Raw genomic sequence first — 17,516 nt, 5'->3', positions numbered from 1 at the left:
CACAGGAAATTAAAAGTAAACATACTCTAAACATTTGAAATCAGTATTACAAATTTTTTAAAAGATACATAGTTCTCAATTCCCTACCAGCATTTCCTATCTTCCTAACCCCACCCTATCTTTTTAATATAACCACTGAATTGGAAAAATCAATTAGTAATTCAAAGAAACCACTGTTTGTAATTCTGAAATTACAAACCTAAACTAGTTTGAGATCATCTTGTAACTTAAAAAAAGGTTCTAACAATACAGAAAGGAAATGGTGGATGGCTGAGTTACGTGCCATCGGTAAACGATCTGTTAGTTTTAAAATATCCCAAGATGGGGATAACTAGAAATCTCTGGCAAGCAGGAAAAACTAAAAAATTTGTGCAAGGTGTCTCAAGTCTGCCAGATTCAATTTATATCAAGAACAAAGACCACGATTAGTAACCGAAAGTAGAATTGTTTTGTCATTTTGCTTCAATACGTAACATGAAATGTGCTAGCAATCTGTTCCTTGCTACATCAACTTGTAAGATACTCTACCTTTCCCAAGGATGGAGGGGAAGGACTAGCACAAGGACTTGGGTAGCTACTGCTGTCTGTAGATTTCACAGAAGATTGATCCGATCGGTCATCGGTGCTTCGTTTAGGATGTAAAATTCCTCTATCTTTGTATTTCTGAGGTGGGTGCAGCGCTGGAGATGGAGATTTCATCAATACTCTTGAGTGGAAAGGAGGAAATAAAGATCAGTGACACACAAGTTCATAATATAAAGCAGATTCCATTTCAAACCAAAGTTCCAGTGGCATTATGATATATGGAGTAATATCTAAGAAGGGAATTTCGTTCCCTTCTCACACTTAGAAGTTAAAAACATGAGATATTAGGGTGCCTCTACACAAACAATAGGTAAAAATATATTTTTAACAATCTACAGAAATTCTTCACTTAATGTTAACAAATACTCAAAGTATTATTTCCCTTACGAAATTCCTAACCTCTTGTATGATGCTATTGGAGAGGTCTTTAACATTATATAATTATTTTAATACAACTATGCTAATAGCCCTTACTAGAATATCACCCACTCTACTTCCCTTCCACCTTCACAGAGTATCTTAGAGCCAAGTAAAATATATTTTAAAAGCATACTAAAAAATTATGGTATGATAAAGTATTAAAATACTGCTGGACTAGAGTCAGGAGAGAAGACTTCTAGGAAAGTACTAAATTTGCAACTCAGGTATGTGATTCTGGGCAAGTCTCTTAACTTATCTGAGCTTTAATTTACTTATGTGTTAAATAAAAGGATTATACTAGATAAACCATAAGGTTCTTCTATTCTAAAATTCTGTGAATAAATGCAGCAAAGCTGGCAGCCGTGTATTTTATAATTTTTCTACAAGTATAGGTCTGTGGATTAACCAGACATTAAAAAACAAAAAAGGCGGGGCGCCTGGGTGGCTCAGTTGGTTAAGCGACTGCCTTCAGCTCAGGTCATGATCCTAGAGTCCCGGATCGAGTCCCGCATCGGGCTCCCTGCTCAGCAGTGAGCCGGCTTCTCCCTCGGACCCTCCCCCCTCTCATGGTCTATCTCATTCTCTCTCTCAAATAAATAAATAAAATCTTTAAAAAAAAAAAAAAGGCATTGAGTACTTCCTGAAGACATGCAATACAAAGTTCATAGCACTACCTATAAAATACACTTGCCAAAATATTGGCTCTAATCAAGCCCTGAGAGCTAACTACCAGTTTAGACAAAATACACATGGTATGGCAACAAAGAAGGCCAAGAAGAAACAGACAAATCCAGAACATGGTATACCTCACAGTACCACCAACCCACTTTCTTCAAAAGAAGTCCACAGAGGCGGGGCCTGGGTGGCCCAGTCGGATGAGCATCTGCCTTCTGCTCAGGTCATGATCCCGAGGTCCTGGGATTGAACCCCATGTCGGATTCCCCACTTGGTGGGGAGTCTGACTGTCCCTCTCCCTTTGCCCCTCCCCCCGACGTTCATGCTCTCTCTGGCTCTCTCTCTCAAATAAATAAGTAAAATCTTCAATAAAAAGAGTTGGGGTGCCTGGATGGCTCAGTCGTTAAGCGTCTGCCTTCGGCTCAGGTCGTGATCCCAGGGTCCTGGGATCGAGCCCCGCATCGGGCTCCCTGCTCAGCAGGAAGCCTGCTTCTCCCTCTCCCACTCCCCCTGCTTGTGTTCCTGCTCTCACTCTCTCTCTCTCTCTGTCAAATGAATAAATAAAATCTTTAAAAAATAAATAAATAAAAAAATAAAGTTAACAGAGGAACTACTACAGATCACAAGACACTCAAGAAACATGACACCCCGATACAATGCATGTGTCCCCCCTGGATGCTAATTCAAATAAATGTGTATATAGTATGAGAACTGAGGAAATGATCATTTTTACTGGGATTAATAATTGGATTTTGATTATATAGGAAAATTTCCTCTTTTTTTTTTAAGTAGGCTTCACAACCAGTATGGAGCCCCACATGGGGCTTGAACTCACAACCCTGAGATCAAGACCTGAACCAAGATCAAGAGTCAGATGCTTAACCGACTGAGCCACCCGGGTGCCCCAAAATTCCTCTATTTTTAAGAGATGCATATTTAAATATGGAAGGTAAAATGACATGATGTGTGGGATTTACTTTGAAATATGTAAACCAAAAAAGAAAGCCAAGAGCAAACAAAAGAAAATTTGGTTAGATACAGCAAGCAGGTGAAAATCTTGGTAACTACTGAATGCGGGGTATGGAGCTCATTATGGCATATCATTGAGTTTGCTGTGTCTAACAATATTTATAAAAGACACGTTTAAAACAAAAAAGAATGTGTTCAGTAATTCATAAACTTCCAAACACTCTTACAATATAATTACTCTTCCTTCAAGATAAGTTAAAATAGCTTATCCCCAGGAGTCACTTCTCTCTTTTTTTTAAGATTTTATTTATTTGACAGAGAGAGAGACAGGAGAGAGGGAACACAAGCAGGGGGAGTAGGAGAGGGAGAAGCAGGCTTCCCACCGAGCAGGGAGCCCGATGCAGGGCTCGATCCCAGGACCCGGGGACCATGACCTGAGCCAACAAAGGCAGACGCTTAACAACTAAGCCACCCAGGCACCCCAGGAGTCACTTCTCTTTCAATAACTTAGATCCAGGATTATTTGTTTCACAAATGAATAAAATAGGTGAAGCCTAAAGATATTAAAAAAAGACTTTATAATGAATGAACATCTGAATCATTAACAACCTGCTAAGAAGTGTAAAAAACAACCTTTCAGGGGTTTTTTCTCTTGCGAATTGATGTTCAAAGCATTCTGTAAATTCGACCCCCCTAAAATCCCAGCTCTTACCCAGTTCTTACCCTGGCACCTCGGTGACGTGAAAATTAGGTGACAGAACTTAATGAGGGTAAACCCTTATTACAATAAAAATGTGTTTTCCTATCTACCTTTTGATTTTCAAACTGATCTTTTAACCTGAGCCCCATTCTAGCTTCTCTCTCTTATATTTGGCTTCCCTGGAAAATTTCATTCAGATGGAAACAAAGCCTTCCGTGAGGCCCCCCACCTAAATTTTCATTTAAGAAGTCCTGATATGGAATTCATTTTCTCTCATTTCTCTCATAGAAAAGATGCACTTGTCCTCTGCCATCAAATTATTTAGAAAATGACAAGCAAAAAACACATTGGTATGATTTAGGATGGAACATGGGCAATTTCTATTACTTTAATAGTTTCTTACCACTACTTTAAAATAGTTTCAATAAAATGTTTTTATTAAAAGAATAGTAAATATAGTAAAAAAGTATATTACATATAGAGTAAAGAGTAAATATATCTTACCATTACAGAGTGAAAACTCTAACTATAAATACTTTCTCTCCAAGAAGTAATCTCACAAAGACTGTTAATTTCTCCCTCCAAAAACAAATCTTCCCAAGCATCCTCATTCTATTCCCCACCAAATCCACCAACTCCAGGCCCTATCTATTAATATTACCAAAAGTCTGAAGGCAGATGAAATTCCAGATCTCACTGTTCAACAGGTAAGAAAATGAAGAGTGCCAGGCTACAACTTGTAAGGAAATGGAAATGCTTGATTCCAGTATCACAGGTGAAAAACTAAATTTGTAAGAGAATATCTGAATTATAACTAATATTACATTTTATAATTTTGATTTTCTTAACTTTATTAAATTTCTAACTTTTATTAAATAAGCATTTATTACTTTAAAAGGAAGCTTTTTTCCAAAAATGTGTGTGTGCGCGTATGTGAGTATGTGCGCACACACATATACATTTGCATTTATACACACAGACACATACACATACTCACAACACACAGAGTCTCTATGAGCCTAACAGGTTTTTATAGACGGGCCTAGGAATAACATTACCACATAACAACTTCTATAGAAATCTATCCCCACATCCTAAACCATTGTTCAAGTAAGTTTTTAGAACAATCTTTTCAAAAGGTGGGTAGTGTCTAAGAAGAAAATGCGCCTTTTACTCTTCTATTGCCCAGCAGGGCCTACATCAGAGATAAAACATTCAGGAACACACATTATGAGAAGATTTTCTTGGCAAATGACTGAATTATTCCTCAAGTGTAATATCTGAAGAACTTGGAAACCAGTATGGATTACTCCCCTTTAACAGAAGTCTGACCTGATGAAGCCATATGCTTCATTCAAATATGCAAATCTGACCAAAAGAAGACACTAACAGCCCCATCTGATCCTTAAAAAACAGTAAACATCACGTATCTTTAATGTTTTCCCTGTTTCTATTTTCAATTTTTTTAACAATGAAATCTTACCACACAGACTTTCTACCAATATTGCCAAAACTAGCATCACAGACAAGAATATTGTTTTTTTCATCAATTATAAGAGGGTAAAAAAAAGTCTTAACTGATACAGAGAAACTTAAATTTGATTCTAACAAATGTTCTTACACAACAAATATTTTTGAATCATGGCCAATGATTCATTATAACCACTATTTATAATCAAAATACATTTTTGGATAAATAATTCAATATAAGGGCTTTCTTATTATTAATAATCATATAGTAAATAAAAATATCATATCTAATTGTTAAATGCTGGAAAGAAAAGAAGAATTTGGCTAAAGTGTAACAGATTTTGCCATTACAGTAAATTTGTTTACTTATTATATGCCTTCCCTGGATAAAAGATAAACTCTCTGAAGGAAGAGATCTTGTCTGTTTGGTACACTGCTATATCTCTTATAAGCACCAAGAATAACACACGTTTAATATGTCACTGAATAAATGAATGAATAATTGATCTCCTGGAGGAATACTAGTCAGCAATATTGATACTTAAGTAAGACTTGTGAGGAGGTTGTTCTTTTAAATGGCCACAGCCCATACTTCTTGCTGTAGGATATGTGGGAAAGGTATTACTTGACACATACCAATGAAAATATATAATTTTAAAATATTGGTAGCTTTTTAACAGACCCTAAATTTGTGAATTCTTGAAATTAAACATTTTGAGTTCTTCCTGATAAAAAAAAAATTGCCTTATTAAATGACTTATAGATACCAGTAGCTTAAAATCCTTCATATTATCTTAATATTTGTGAAAAACGTGGGGCACCGGGGTGGCACAGTTGGTTAAGTGCCCAGCTCTTGGCTTCGGCTCAGGTCATGATCTCAGGGTCATGAGGTCGAGCCCTGCTCAGCAAAGAGTCTGCTTAAGACTCTCTCTCTCCCTCTGCCTCTGTCCCTCCCCACCTCAAGTAAATACATAAATCTTAAAAAAAAAAAGGGTAAAAAAACTCTTCCCATTTTATTGTAACCTTTTTGTGTATTTTAGATTATAAGTAATTTTTAAATATTACAAAACCACAATTCTATGATAAATAATTCATTTTCCTGGGGAAAAAAAGTCTCCCGTTTTGCTAAAAATGTTATCAGTTTACCTTTCTGCAGTCGCAGACTCATCCGAAAATTCCGTATCTGCTGAGGTTTTCCTACTGTTATTTGACCTCCAAGACGATGCCAGAGGGAGTTCTTCTGAAGACATAGGCCTTGGCCTCTGGCCTATCCCAGATGGCTGCTGTAGGCATGCAGACTGTTCTTCGGTGCTGAGAACAGCTATGATGGCTCGTGTGGTGGCTTCATCAACTTGAGACCAGGGTTTAGACGGAGCTCTCATTCGGCGTAAGAACAAGCTGTGCCACTTCTGCCGGAGGTGCAACAGCAAACTGGCTGCCTGTAACAGAACGATCGGCCTCCTCAGGTCCAGGAGGCCCAAGCAAGATAGCGAACCTATGTGCAAGACACCCACATACTAGGGAAGGTCTCCAACTGTTTCCAAAGGACACTCTGCAACTGGTCAGGAAGCAGCGTATTTCATTCTTTTTGTTGCCCTAATGAGATAACATTTCTTCTTTACCATATTTGAGGACTAGAGACACAAAATCAAATGACACAGGCCGATGGAAGAGAAGGCAAATCATGTGTGGGTAGAGTGTGATTAGAACTGGAACAGTAACAGCAGAGTCAATAACGAAAAATACATTTAGTTCCCTTCCTATTTTATTTTAGTGCTTGTAGAACATCCACACGATGATCCAGAGGGCAGCTAGACTCGTAAGTGCAGAGAGAGGCCGAAGCTAGAAATACAGACAGACCTGGGAGTCATCCGAGCATAAATGGTTACTAAATCTACACACTGAGGTGAGCTCCCTAGAGATCGTACAGAGACGTGAAAAGAGCACAGGAAAGCCCAGAGTACTGGAGAATATCTAACATTTGAGGCACAAACCCATACAGCAGAGTCAGTGAAAGAACCTAAGAAGGAATGACTTTTTAAGAAAGAAGAATCAGGGAGCAAGATGGCGGAGGAGTAGGAGACCTGGATTTCATCTAGTCTCAGGAATTCAGCTGAATAGGGATCAAACCATTCTGAACACCTACGAACTCAACAGGAGATTGGAGAGGAGAGTAGCAACAACTCTCTGAACAGAGAAGCGACCACTTACTGGAAGGTAGGACGGGCGTAGAAGTGAATCCGAGGCAATATTTGGGAGGATAAACGGTGGGGGAGGGGGCCTCCGCCGGCTGCTTCTGGCAAGTGCTAGAGCACGGAGCACAAAATCGGACCTTTTAGAAGTTGGCTCCGCTGAGGGACGTCGCTGCAGTGGCTAAGCGGGGGGTGGAATCCTCCCGGGACAGTGTGGTCTCAGGACCCTCGGGGTCACAGAAAGACCGGGGGTGCCTGAGTGCGGCAGAGCTCCCAGGGATCGGAGCGGGGAAACCGGCTGCAGAGACGGAGCCGAGGCGTGGGCTCTCAGCTGGGGGTGGCCATAGACTGTGATCCGCGGCCCAGTTGGGCCACTGCTCCTCCAGCAGGGACCCAACAAGCGGCAGAGCTGGTGAGACTCCCCTTCCTCCCCTGGGAGGAGCGGCGCAGGAATGCACCGCAGGGATCTGCTGGGTTTGAAGACTCCACATGGGGTCGGGTGCCAGAGATAGAAACACTCGGTCACAGGCCGGGTGAGCACGGAGGGCGGCCAGAGACCAGGGAGACGGCAGTGACTGCTTTTCTCTGGGGGTGCACTGAGGAGCGGGGCCCCGAGTTCTCGGCTCCTCCGGGTGGAGATTGGGAGGCCACCATTTTCGCCCTGGTCCTCCAAAGCTGTACCGAGAGCTTGCAGGGAACAAAAGCTCCTGAGAGCAAACCGGAGCAGCTTGCTTAGCCCGGACGACAAGGGCGGGGCAATTCAGCCTCCGGAAAAGACATTTGGGAACCACAGCAACAGGCCCCTCCCCCAGAAGATCAGCACGAACAGCCAGCAAGCCAAGACCAAGTTTACCGATCAAGGAGAACGGGAGAACTCCAGCGCTAGGGGAATACTGCACATAGAATTCATGGCTTTTTTCTACCATGATTCATTAATTCATCAAAGTTAATTTTTTTAACTGTTTTTTTTTTTTCTTTTTCCCTTTTTCAACCAACATCTTATCAATCCCTTTTCTAAAAAAAACCATTTTTTATTTTTCATTTATAGAGTCATATTTTATCGCTTCATAGTTGGTTACCCTTATTTTTGGCATATATATATAAGTTGTTCTCTCTTTAAAATTTTGAGATACAGTTTCCTCTAACAGATCAAAATATACCCTAAATCACTAGTGTATGGCTTTGTTCTAGTCTCCTGCCTGATCACATTCTCTCCCTTTTTTCCTTTTTCTTTTTTAAATCTTCTTTCTTTTTTCAAACGACTTCTTCTCTTATCAATTCCTTTTATAAAATCTTTTATAATTTTCATTTTTACAGTCATATTCCATCCCTTCATTGTATCAACCCTTATTTTGTACATATATGTCTTCCTTTAAAATTTTAGCAGGCACTTTTTTCTAACAGACCAAAATATGCCCAAAAGCTAGTGTGTGGCACTGATCTATGCACTAGCCTGATTATATTTGATCATATTCTGCTTTTTTGTATTGTTCTGTTTTTGTTTTTATCTTTTTTTTTCTTTTTTCTTTCTTTCCCTTTCTTTTCCCCTGCTTTCAGGTCTTTTCTGATTTGTATACAGTATATTTGCTGGGGACGTTGTTAACCTGTTAGCATTTTGTTCTCTCATTCAACTATTCTCCTCTGGACAAAATGATAAGATGAAAAAAATCACCTCAGCAAAAAGAACAAGAAGTAGTACCGTCAGCCAGGGACCTATTCAATACGGACATTAGTACGATGCCGGACCTAGAGTTCAGAATCATGACTTTAAAGATACTAGCTGGGCTTGAAAAAAGCGTGGAAGTTATTAGAGAAACCCTTTCTGGAGAAATAAAAGAACTAAATTTAACCAAGTCGAAATCAAAAAGGCTATTAATGAGGTGCAATCAAAAATGGGGGCACTAACTGCTAGGATAAATGAGGCAGAAGAGAGAATCAGCGATATTGAAGACCAAATGATGGAAAATAAAGAGGCTGAGAAAAAGAGAGATAAACAACTACAGGATCACGAGAGCAGAATTCGAGAGATAAGCGATACGATAAGATGAAACAACATTAGAATAATTGGGATCCCAGAAGAAGAAGAAAGAGAGAGAGGGGCAGAAGGAATATTGGAGCAAATTATAGCAGAGAACTTCCCTAATGTGAGGAAGGAAACAGGCATCAAAATCCAGGAGGCACAGAGAACCCCTCTCAAAATCAATAATAATAGGTCAAAACCCCGACATCTAATAGTAAAACTTACGAGTCTCGGAGACAAAGAGAAAATCCTGAAAGCAGCTCGGGAGAAGAGATCTGTAACCTACAATGGTAGAAATATTAGATTGGCAACAGACCTATCCACAGAGACCTGGCAGGCCACAAAGGACTGGCAAGATATCTTCAGAGCACTAAACGAGAAAAATATGCAGCCAAGAATACTCTATCCAGCTAGGCTGTCATTGAAAATAGGAGAGATCAAAAGCTTCCAGGACAAACAAAAACTAAAGGAATTTGCAAACACGAAACCAGCCCTCCAAGAAATATTGAAAGGGGTCCTCTAAGCAAAGTGAGAGCCTAAAAGCAGCATAGATCAGAAGGAACAGAGACAATATACAGTAACAGTCACCTTACAGGCAATACAATGGCACTAAATTCATACCTTTCAATAGTTACCCTGAATGTAAATGGGCTCAATGCCCCCAATCAAAAGACACGGGCTACCAGATTGGATTAAAAAACAAGACCCATCAATATTCTGTCTGCAAGAGACTCGTTTTAGACCCAAAGACACCCCCAGATTGGAAGTGAGGGGGTGGAAAACCATTTACCATGCTAATGAACACCAAAAGAAAGCTGGGGTGGCAATCCTTATATCAGACAAATTAGATTTTAAAACAAAGACTGTAATAAGAAATGAAGAAGGACACTATATCTTACTTAAAGGGTCTATCCAACAAGAAGATCTAACAATTGTAAATATCTATGCCCCTAACACGGGAGCAGCCAATTATATAAGGCAATTAATAACAAAAGCGAAGAAACACATTGACAACAATACAATACTAGTGGGGGACTTTAACACCCCTCTGACTGAAATGAACAGATCATCTAGTAAAAGATCAACAAGGAAATAAAGAATTTAAATGACACACTGGACCAAATGGACTTCACAGACATATTCAGAACATTCCATCCCAAAGCAACGGAATACACATTCTTCTCTAGTGCCCATGGAACATTCTCCAGAATTGATCACATCCTAGGTCACAAATCAGGTCTCAACCGGTACCAAAAGATTGGGATCATTCCCTGCATATTTTCAGACCACAATGCTTTGAAACTAGAACTCAATCACAAGAGGAAAGTCAGAAAGAACTCAAACACATGGAGGCTAAAGATCATCCTGCTAAAGAATGAATGGGTCAATCAGGAAATTAAAGAAGAATTAAAAACACTCATGGAAACAAATGAAAATGAAAGCACAAGTGTTCAAAATCCTTGGGATACAGCAAAGGCACTCCTGAGAGGAAAGTATATAGCAATACAAGCCTTTCCCAAGAAACAAGAAAGGTCTCAAATACACAACCTAACCCTACACCTAAAGGAGCTAGAGAAAGAACAGCAAAGAAAGCCTAAACCCAGCAGGAGAAGAGAAATAATAAAGATCAGAGCAGAAATCAATGAACTAGAAACCAAAAGAACAGTAGAACAGATCAACGAAACTAGGAGCTGGTTCTTTGAAGGAATTAACAAGATTGATAAACCCCTGGCCAGACTTATCAAAAAGAAAAGAGAAATGACCCAAATCAATAAAATCATGAATGAAAGAGGAGAGATCACAACCAACACCAAAGAAATACAAACAATTGTAAGAACATATCATGAGCAACTCTATGCCAGCAAATTAGATAACCTGAAAGAAATGGGTGCATTCTTAGAGATGTATCAACTACCAAAATTGAACCAGGAAGAAATAGAAAACCTGAACAGACCTATAACCACTAAGGAAATTGAAGCAGTCATCAAAAATCTCCCAACAAACAAAAGTCCAGGGCCAGATGGCTTCCCAGGGGAATTCTATCAGACATTTCAAGAAGAATTAATACCTATTCTCCTGAAACTGTTCCAAAAAATTGAAATGGAAGGAAAACTTCCAAACTCATTTTATGAGGCCACCATTACCTTGATCCTAAAACCAGACAAAGACCCCATCAAAAAGGAGAATTACAGACCAATATCCTTGATGAACATGGATGCAAAAATTCTCACCAAAATACTAGCCAATAGGATCCAACAGTACATTAAAAGGATTATTCACCAGGACCAAGTGGGATTTATCCCTGGGCTGCAAGGTTGGTTCAACGTCCGCAAATCAATCAACATGATACAATACATTAACAAAAGAAAGAACAAGAATCATATGATCCTCTGAATAGATGTAGAAAAAGCATTTGACAAAGTACAGCATCCTTTCTTGATCAAAACTCTTCAGAGTATAGGGAGAGAGGGTACCTACCTCAATATCATAAAAGCCATCTATGAAAACCCTACAGCGAATATCATTCTCAATGGGGAAAAGCTGAGAGCTTTTCCCCTAAGGTCAGGAATGCAGCAGGGATGTCCACTATCACCACTGCTATTCAACATAGTATTAGAAGTCCTAGCCACAGCAATCAGACAACAAAAAAGAAATCAAAGGCATCCAAATCGGCAAAGAGGAAGTCAAACTCTCACTCTTTGCAGATGAGAGGATACTTTATGTGGAAAACCCAGAAGACTCCACCCCAAAACTGCTAGAACTCATACAGGAATTCAGTCAAGTAGCAGGACATAAAATCAATGCACAGAAATCACTGGCATTCCTATACACCAACAAGACAGAAGAGAGACAAATCAAGGAGTCAATCCCATTTACAATTGCACCCAAAACCATAAGATACCTAGGAATAAATCTAACCAAAGAGGCAAAGGATGTGTACTCAGAAAACTATAAAATACTCATGAAAGATATTGAAGAAGACACAAAAAAATGGAAAACCTTCCATGCTCATGGATTGGAAGAACAAACATTGTGAAGGTGTCAATGCTACCTAGAGCAATCTCCACATTCAATGAAATCCCTATCAAAATTCCATCCACTTTTTTCAAATAAATGGAACAAATAATCCTAAAATTTGTATGGAACCAGAAGAGACCCCGAATACCCAGAGGAATCTTGAAAAAGAAAAGCAAAGCTGGCGGCATCACCATTCCGGACTTCCAGCTCTATTACAAAGCTGTCATCATCAAGACAGTATGGTACTGCCACAAAAACAGACATATAGATCAATGGAACAGAATCGAGAGCCCAGAAATGGACCCTCAACTCTATGGTCAACTCATCTTTGACAAAGCAGGCAAGAATGCCCAATGGCAAAAAGACAGTCTCTTCAACAAATGGTGTTGGGAAAATTGGACAGCCACATGCAGAAGAATGACACTGGACCATTTCCTTACACCACACACAAAAACAGACTCCAAATGGTTGAAAGACCTAAACGTGAGACAGGAGTCCATCCAAATCCTAAAGGAGAACACAGGCAGCAACCTCTTCGACCTCAGCCGTAGCAACTTCTTCCTAGAAACATCGCCAAAGGCAAGGGAAGCAAGGGCAAAAATGAACTATTGGGATTTCATCAAGATAAAAAGTTTTTGCACAGCAAAAGAAACAGTTCACAAAACCAAAAGACAACCGACAGAATGGGAGAAAAGATTTGCAAATGACATATCAGATAAAGGGCTAGTATCCAAAATCTATAAAGAACTTATCAAACTCAACACCCAAAGAACAACTAATCCAATCAAGAAATGGGCAGAAGACATGAACAGACATTTTTCCAAAGAAGACATCCAAATGGCCAACAGGCACATGAAAAAGACACATGAAAAAGTGCTCAACATCGCTCGGCATCAGGGAAATCCAAATCAAAACCTCAATGAGATACCACTTCACAGCAGTCAGAATGGCTAAAATTTACAAGTCAGGAAACGACGGATGTTGGCAGAGATGTGGAGAAAGGGGAACCCTCCTATACTGTTGGTGGGAACGCAAGCTGGTGCAACCCCTCTGGAAAACAGTATGGAGGTTCCTCAAAAAGTTAACAATAGAGCTACCATATGATCCAGCAATTGCACTACTGGGTATTTACCCCAAAGATACAAATGTAGGGATCCGAAGGGGTACGTGCACCCTAATGTTTATAGCAGCAATGTCCACAATAGCCAAACTGTGGAATGTGCCAAGATGTCCATTGACAGATGAATGGATAAAGAAGAGGTGGTGTATATACACAATGGACTATTATGCAGCCATCAAAAGGAATGAGATCTTGCCATTTGCAACAACGTGGATGGGACTGGAGGGTGTTATGCTGAGTGAAATAAGTCAATCAGAGAAAGACATGTATCATACGACCTCACTGATTTGAGGAATTCTTAATCTCAGGAAACAAACTGAGTGTTGCTGAGTGGTGGTCGGTGGGAGGGATGGGGTGGCTGGGTGATAGGCATTGGGTAGGGTATGTGCTATGGTGAGCGCTATGAATTGTGTAAGACTGTTGAATCACAGATCTGTACTTCTGAAACAAATAATGCAACATATGTTAAGAAAAAAGAAAAAGAAGAAGATAGCAGGAGGGGAAGAATGAAGGGGAGTAAGTCGGACGGGGAGACGAACCATGAGAGACGATGGACTCTGAAAAACAAACTGAGGGTTCTAGAGGGGAGGATGGTAGGGGGATGGGTTAGCCTGGTGATGGGTATTAAAGAGGGCACATATTGAATGGAGCACTGGGTGTTATGCACAAACAATGAATCATGGAACACTACATCAAAAACTAATGATGTAATGTATGGTGATTAACATAACAATAAAAAAAGAGAAGAATCAGGAAAGATTAATGTCATACTAACTTGTGACAAAGAAGTTGGGACAGGGGTGAGGAGGAAAAATGGGGAAGGGCAGAATTCACAAGGAACAGTATGGATAACAGTGCCAAACATGAGAGAAAGGGTGAATTCAACACAGTGGGCTGGCTGTGACAACATGGGGGACATGCTGACCTTGGCAAGGACCATTTCAAGGAAGGGAAGGGCTGGTGCAAATGGAAGTGGGACTCCAGGAGGCTGAAGCGACGAGTGAACAGAGAGTAAAAAAGTAAACCTAACCAGTTGTCGACTATTGACAGCTTAGCTGACCACCTTCCCCCTTCAATAAAGAAAAAAAAAACAATATAGTAGGATCTTTTAAAAATTGAAACGGAGCTTTCACCAGTATCTATCTTTTGTAATTACACATCCTAGCTAAGGCACAGAAAACTGAATGAATGCAAGGATTCATTAACTCTCTGAATTGGTTAAATACTAACAGTTGACCATTAGGAGGGGTTCAATGATGGAAGAGTCACATCGCTTCAACTCGTTCTTTGTTCTAGTTTTTAAAATTGTCGACTTTTAGCTATTTGACAGATTAAAAGCAAAATAATCATGCCATATTTACTTCAGGAGTTCAAGTCTAAATGTTTATGTGAAAAATTACTGTAGTAAACTTTTAATATGGCAAAGCAACCTTAAGCTCTATTTTAGCCAAGGGAACCATAATCTGAAATTATATTAGAGCAATTCCCTTGTCTCCAAACTGTTTGGTGTACAGAATATTGATATACAGCTTGGTGGATTTCACCACTTAATGCACATTCTTCTCCTTTCTTTCCCCCAATAATATGTATACTGGAAAGTGTGCATTTGTCTGAGGAATTATTTTGTTTGCTACCACTTAATGAATCTCAACATTTTGAGTAAATGTACCTAAGTCTGATTTTTTATGAACTTTATAACTACATTTAAAACCCTTAATTCCTGGGGTGCCTGGGTGGCTCAGTCAGTTAAGCATCTGAGTCTCGATTTCAGCTCAGATTGTGATCTCAGGGTCATGAGATCAAGCCCCCCATTGGGCTCCACACTCAGTGGGGAGTCTGCCTGAGATTCTCTCTCTCCCTCTCCCTCTGTCCCTCCTCCTGCTGATGCACACACTCTCTCTCAAATAAATAACTCTTTAAAAAAAAACCCTTAATTCCTATTTCTGCATGTTTGCAAGTCTGACTGCTATCATGAGGTAAAAATTTATTACTGTAGGTATTCACTAGCTAAATAAACATAGTTCTTATTTAGCAAGCATATACTGTTCCCAAACTCTTTTCTCCGGCTCTGGTAGTATCCTGGCATCCTTAAAATACTTTGAATATATAGCCTTGATCCACGGATTAGATTAGTTTCTAAGTGAATGTGCTGATGTTTTATGGATCAGATCCATATAAATGGGAATATGGTATATATCTGGGTATTCTTTTTAGTTATAGATATCTTTTTAATCTAATTTTTTTATTAATTACATATCAACATCAATTTTGTAACTTGAAACAAATTGATTTTGTATACTTAAATGTGTTGAGCATCTGTATTAACTGATTTGATGGAATAAGGTTAGAAAATAATGTACTGCCCCTTTTATTCCTGTTCTAAAAGGAGAAAACTATGTAGAAAGATAAAGGGGGACAATAACAATATAGTAGGTGTGAATACCTTGAAGTAAATAAGTAAATAGAAGTGGAGATGGAATGAAGGGAAGGCTTTGTAAAGAGCATTTTTAATTTGAAGAAAGACATTCATCTTTCCCAATTCAAAGATACACAAAAAGAGAAAACAGAATGAACTCCTATCTTTCTCTCAGAAACAGAGTTATATGAAATAAAGGGAGTTCTTCTGTACCACCCAACACTTGGTATTTTCTTACATACACAGAAATACTCAAATATCACTGTGCTTAAATACGAGCCACATCAAGGCTTTTCAAATCCTCTATTTAAATAAACCCCTATATGTCAGAGAATGCATAAGGGCCCTGTGAAAACTGAAACACAAACTATATTCTCTAATACTAAGGGCTCAATAGTAAAGGTGTAATTTCCAACATCCTGTATGTCAATTTATACTCACTGAATGAAAGAAACTTATCACACTACTGAAAAGCAACGTACCTCAGGCTCTAGTTTGAAATTAAGCCACTCATCAAGCTTCAAAGCTGCCAAATTAGCAGTAGTTCTATCTTCCATTTCACTGTCACTACTGTCATTAGGAATACCATCCGCTGTTCAAACACATATTGAAAGGAAAAAATTTCACTTTTACCATCTTATAGCAAAATAAGTAAGTATACACAGACACTCTGTATTTACACAAATCCGCCTGATATACTAACAGTTTGGATGGGGAGCTCTCCAAATCCAACAGTTCACAAATTAAGTCTCAGTATTTATAAAAAGGGGGGAAAAGGCATTTTAAAGACCACAATCTCTAATCTAAATGCAACAAAATAAAAAAAAAAAAACAAGAATGGGGTGCCTGGGTGGCTCAGTCACTTAAGCGTCTGCCTTCAGCTCAGGTAATGATCTCAGGGTCCTGGGATTGAGTCCCGCATCGGGCTCCCTCTTCCTTTGCCCCTCCTCACCCCCCACTTGTGTTCTCATTCTCTCTCTCTTAATAAAATCTTTTTTTCTTAGATTTTTTTATTTATTTATATGACAGAGAGAGACACAGCGAGAGAGGGAACACAAGCAGGGGGAGTGGGAGAGGGAGAAGCAGGCTTCCTGCCGAGCAGGGAGCCCGATGAGGGGCTCGATCCCAGGACCCTGGGACCATGACCTGAGCCAAAGGCAGACGCTTAACAACTGAGCCACCCAGGCGCCCCATAAATAAATAAAATCTTAAAAAAATAAAAGACAAGAACTTAAAAATCAAAACACAATCTTTAAATAATAACTGGATGAAGAAAACTAAGAACATAAAGAAGGGAATGAAAACTATAAATCAAGAAATGCTCATGAAAATTCACAGGTTTCAATTTAAAAGAAGAAAAGGAGATGTAGCATCTGGGTGGCTCAGTCAGTTAAGTGGCTGACTCTTGATCTCATCTCAGGTCTTGATCTTGGGTTCGCGAGTTCGGGCCCCATGCTGAGTGTAGAGATTATTTAAATAAATAAGCACTTAAAAAAATAAAGATGCCAAATGTAATATACAATCATGTAAGCTTTCTAAAACAGTACATATGAGGGGAAAGCTGAGAAATATAATAACTGAAATGAAATATAAACTAATGGGAATCAACATCAGATTAGATGAGTAGGACAGATCAGTGATCTAGAAGACAGGGTGGCAGAAATCACCCAAGCTGAACATCAAGAAGAAAAAAGAATTTTAAAAAATTATTCAAGCAAGCTACCACAGCCAAAATCCTGGAAGTTACTGACTCCCCCCTTTCACTAACCACCCATTCAATCCAGGACTTACTAGTACCTCCCAAATAATTCTGAAACTCCTTCTCTTCCTATCAGCTGCCACCGCTGTGGCTCTGAGCCATCATTACCTACCATTGAGACCACACACGGCAAAAGCCTCCTACCTGCCTCCTCCCTTCCATTCTTCCTCCT

At 39.4% G+C, this 17,516-nt stretch overlaps 1 protein-coding gene across 1 annotated transcript in view; it reads right to left on the bottom strand.

The window, feature by feature from the left end:
* The window catches only part of YTHDC2 (YTH domain containing 2), an 87,113-nt gene that overhangs the window by 12,271 nt on the left and 57,326 nt on the right, over positions 1-17,516 (bottom strand). The window contains exons 24-26 of the mRNA XM_027605239.2: positions 16,068-16,177; positions 5,966-6,258; positions 529-706 (exon numbers count right to left, since the gene is read on the bottom strand). Of these exons, the coding sequence (XP_027461040.1) occupies positions 529-706; positions 5,966-6,258; positions 16,068-16,177 (581 nt within the window). The remainder of the gene's footprint in view (positions 1-528; positions 707-5,965; positions 6,259-16,067; positions 16,178-17,516) is intronic.

Source organism: Zalophus californianus, chromosome 5 (genome assembly GCF_009762305.2).
Source record: "Zalophus californianus isolate mZalCal1 chromosome 5, mZalCal1.pri.v2, whole genome shotgun sequence".
Lineage (NCBI taxonomy): Eukaryota > Metazoa > Chordata > Mammalia > Carnivora > Otariidae > Zalophus > Zalophus californianus.
Note: the sequence above shows the minus strand (reverse complement) of the source record. Positions and strands in the feature narration are given on the sequence as shown.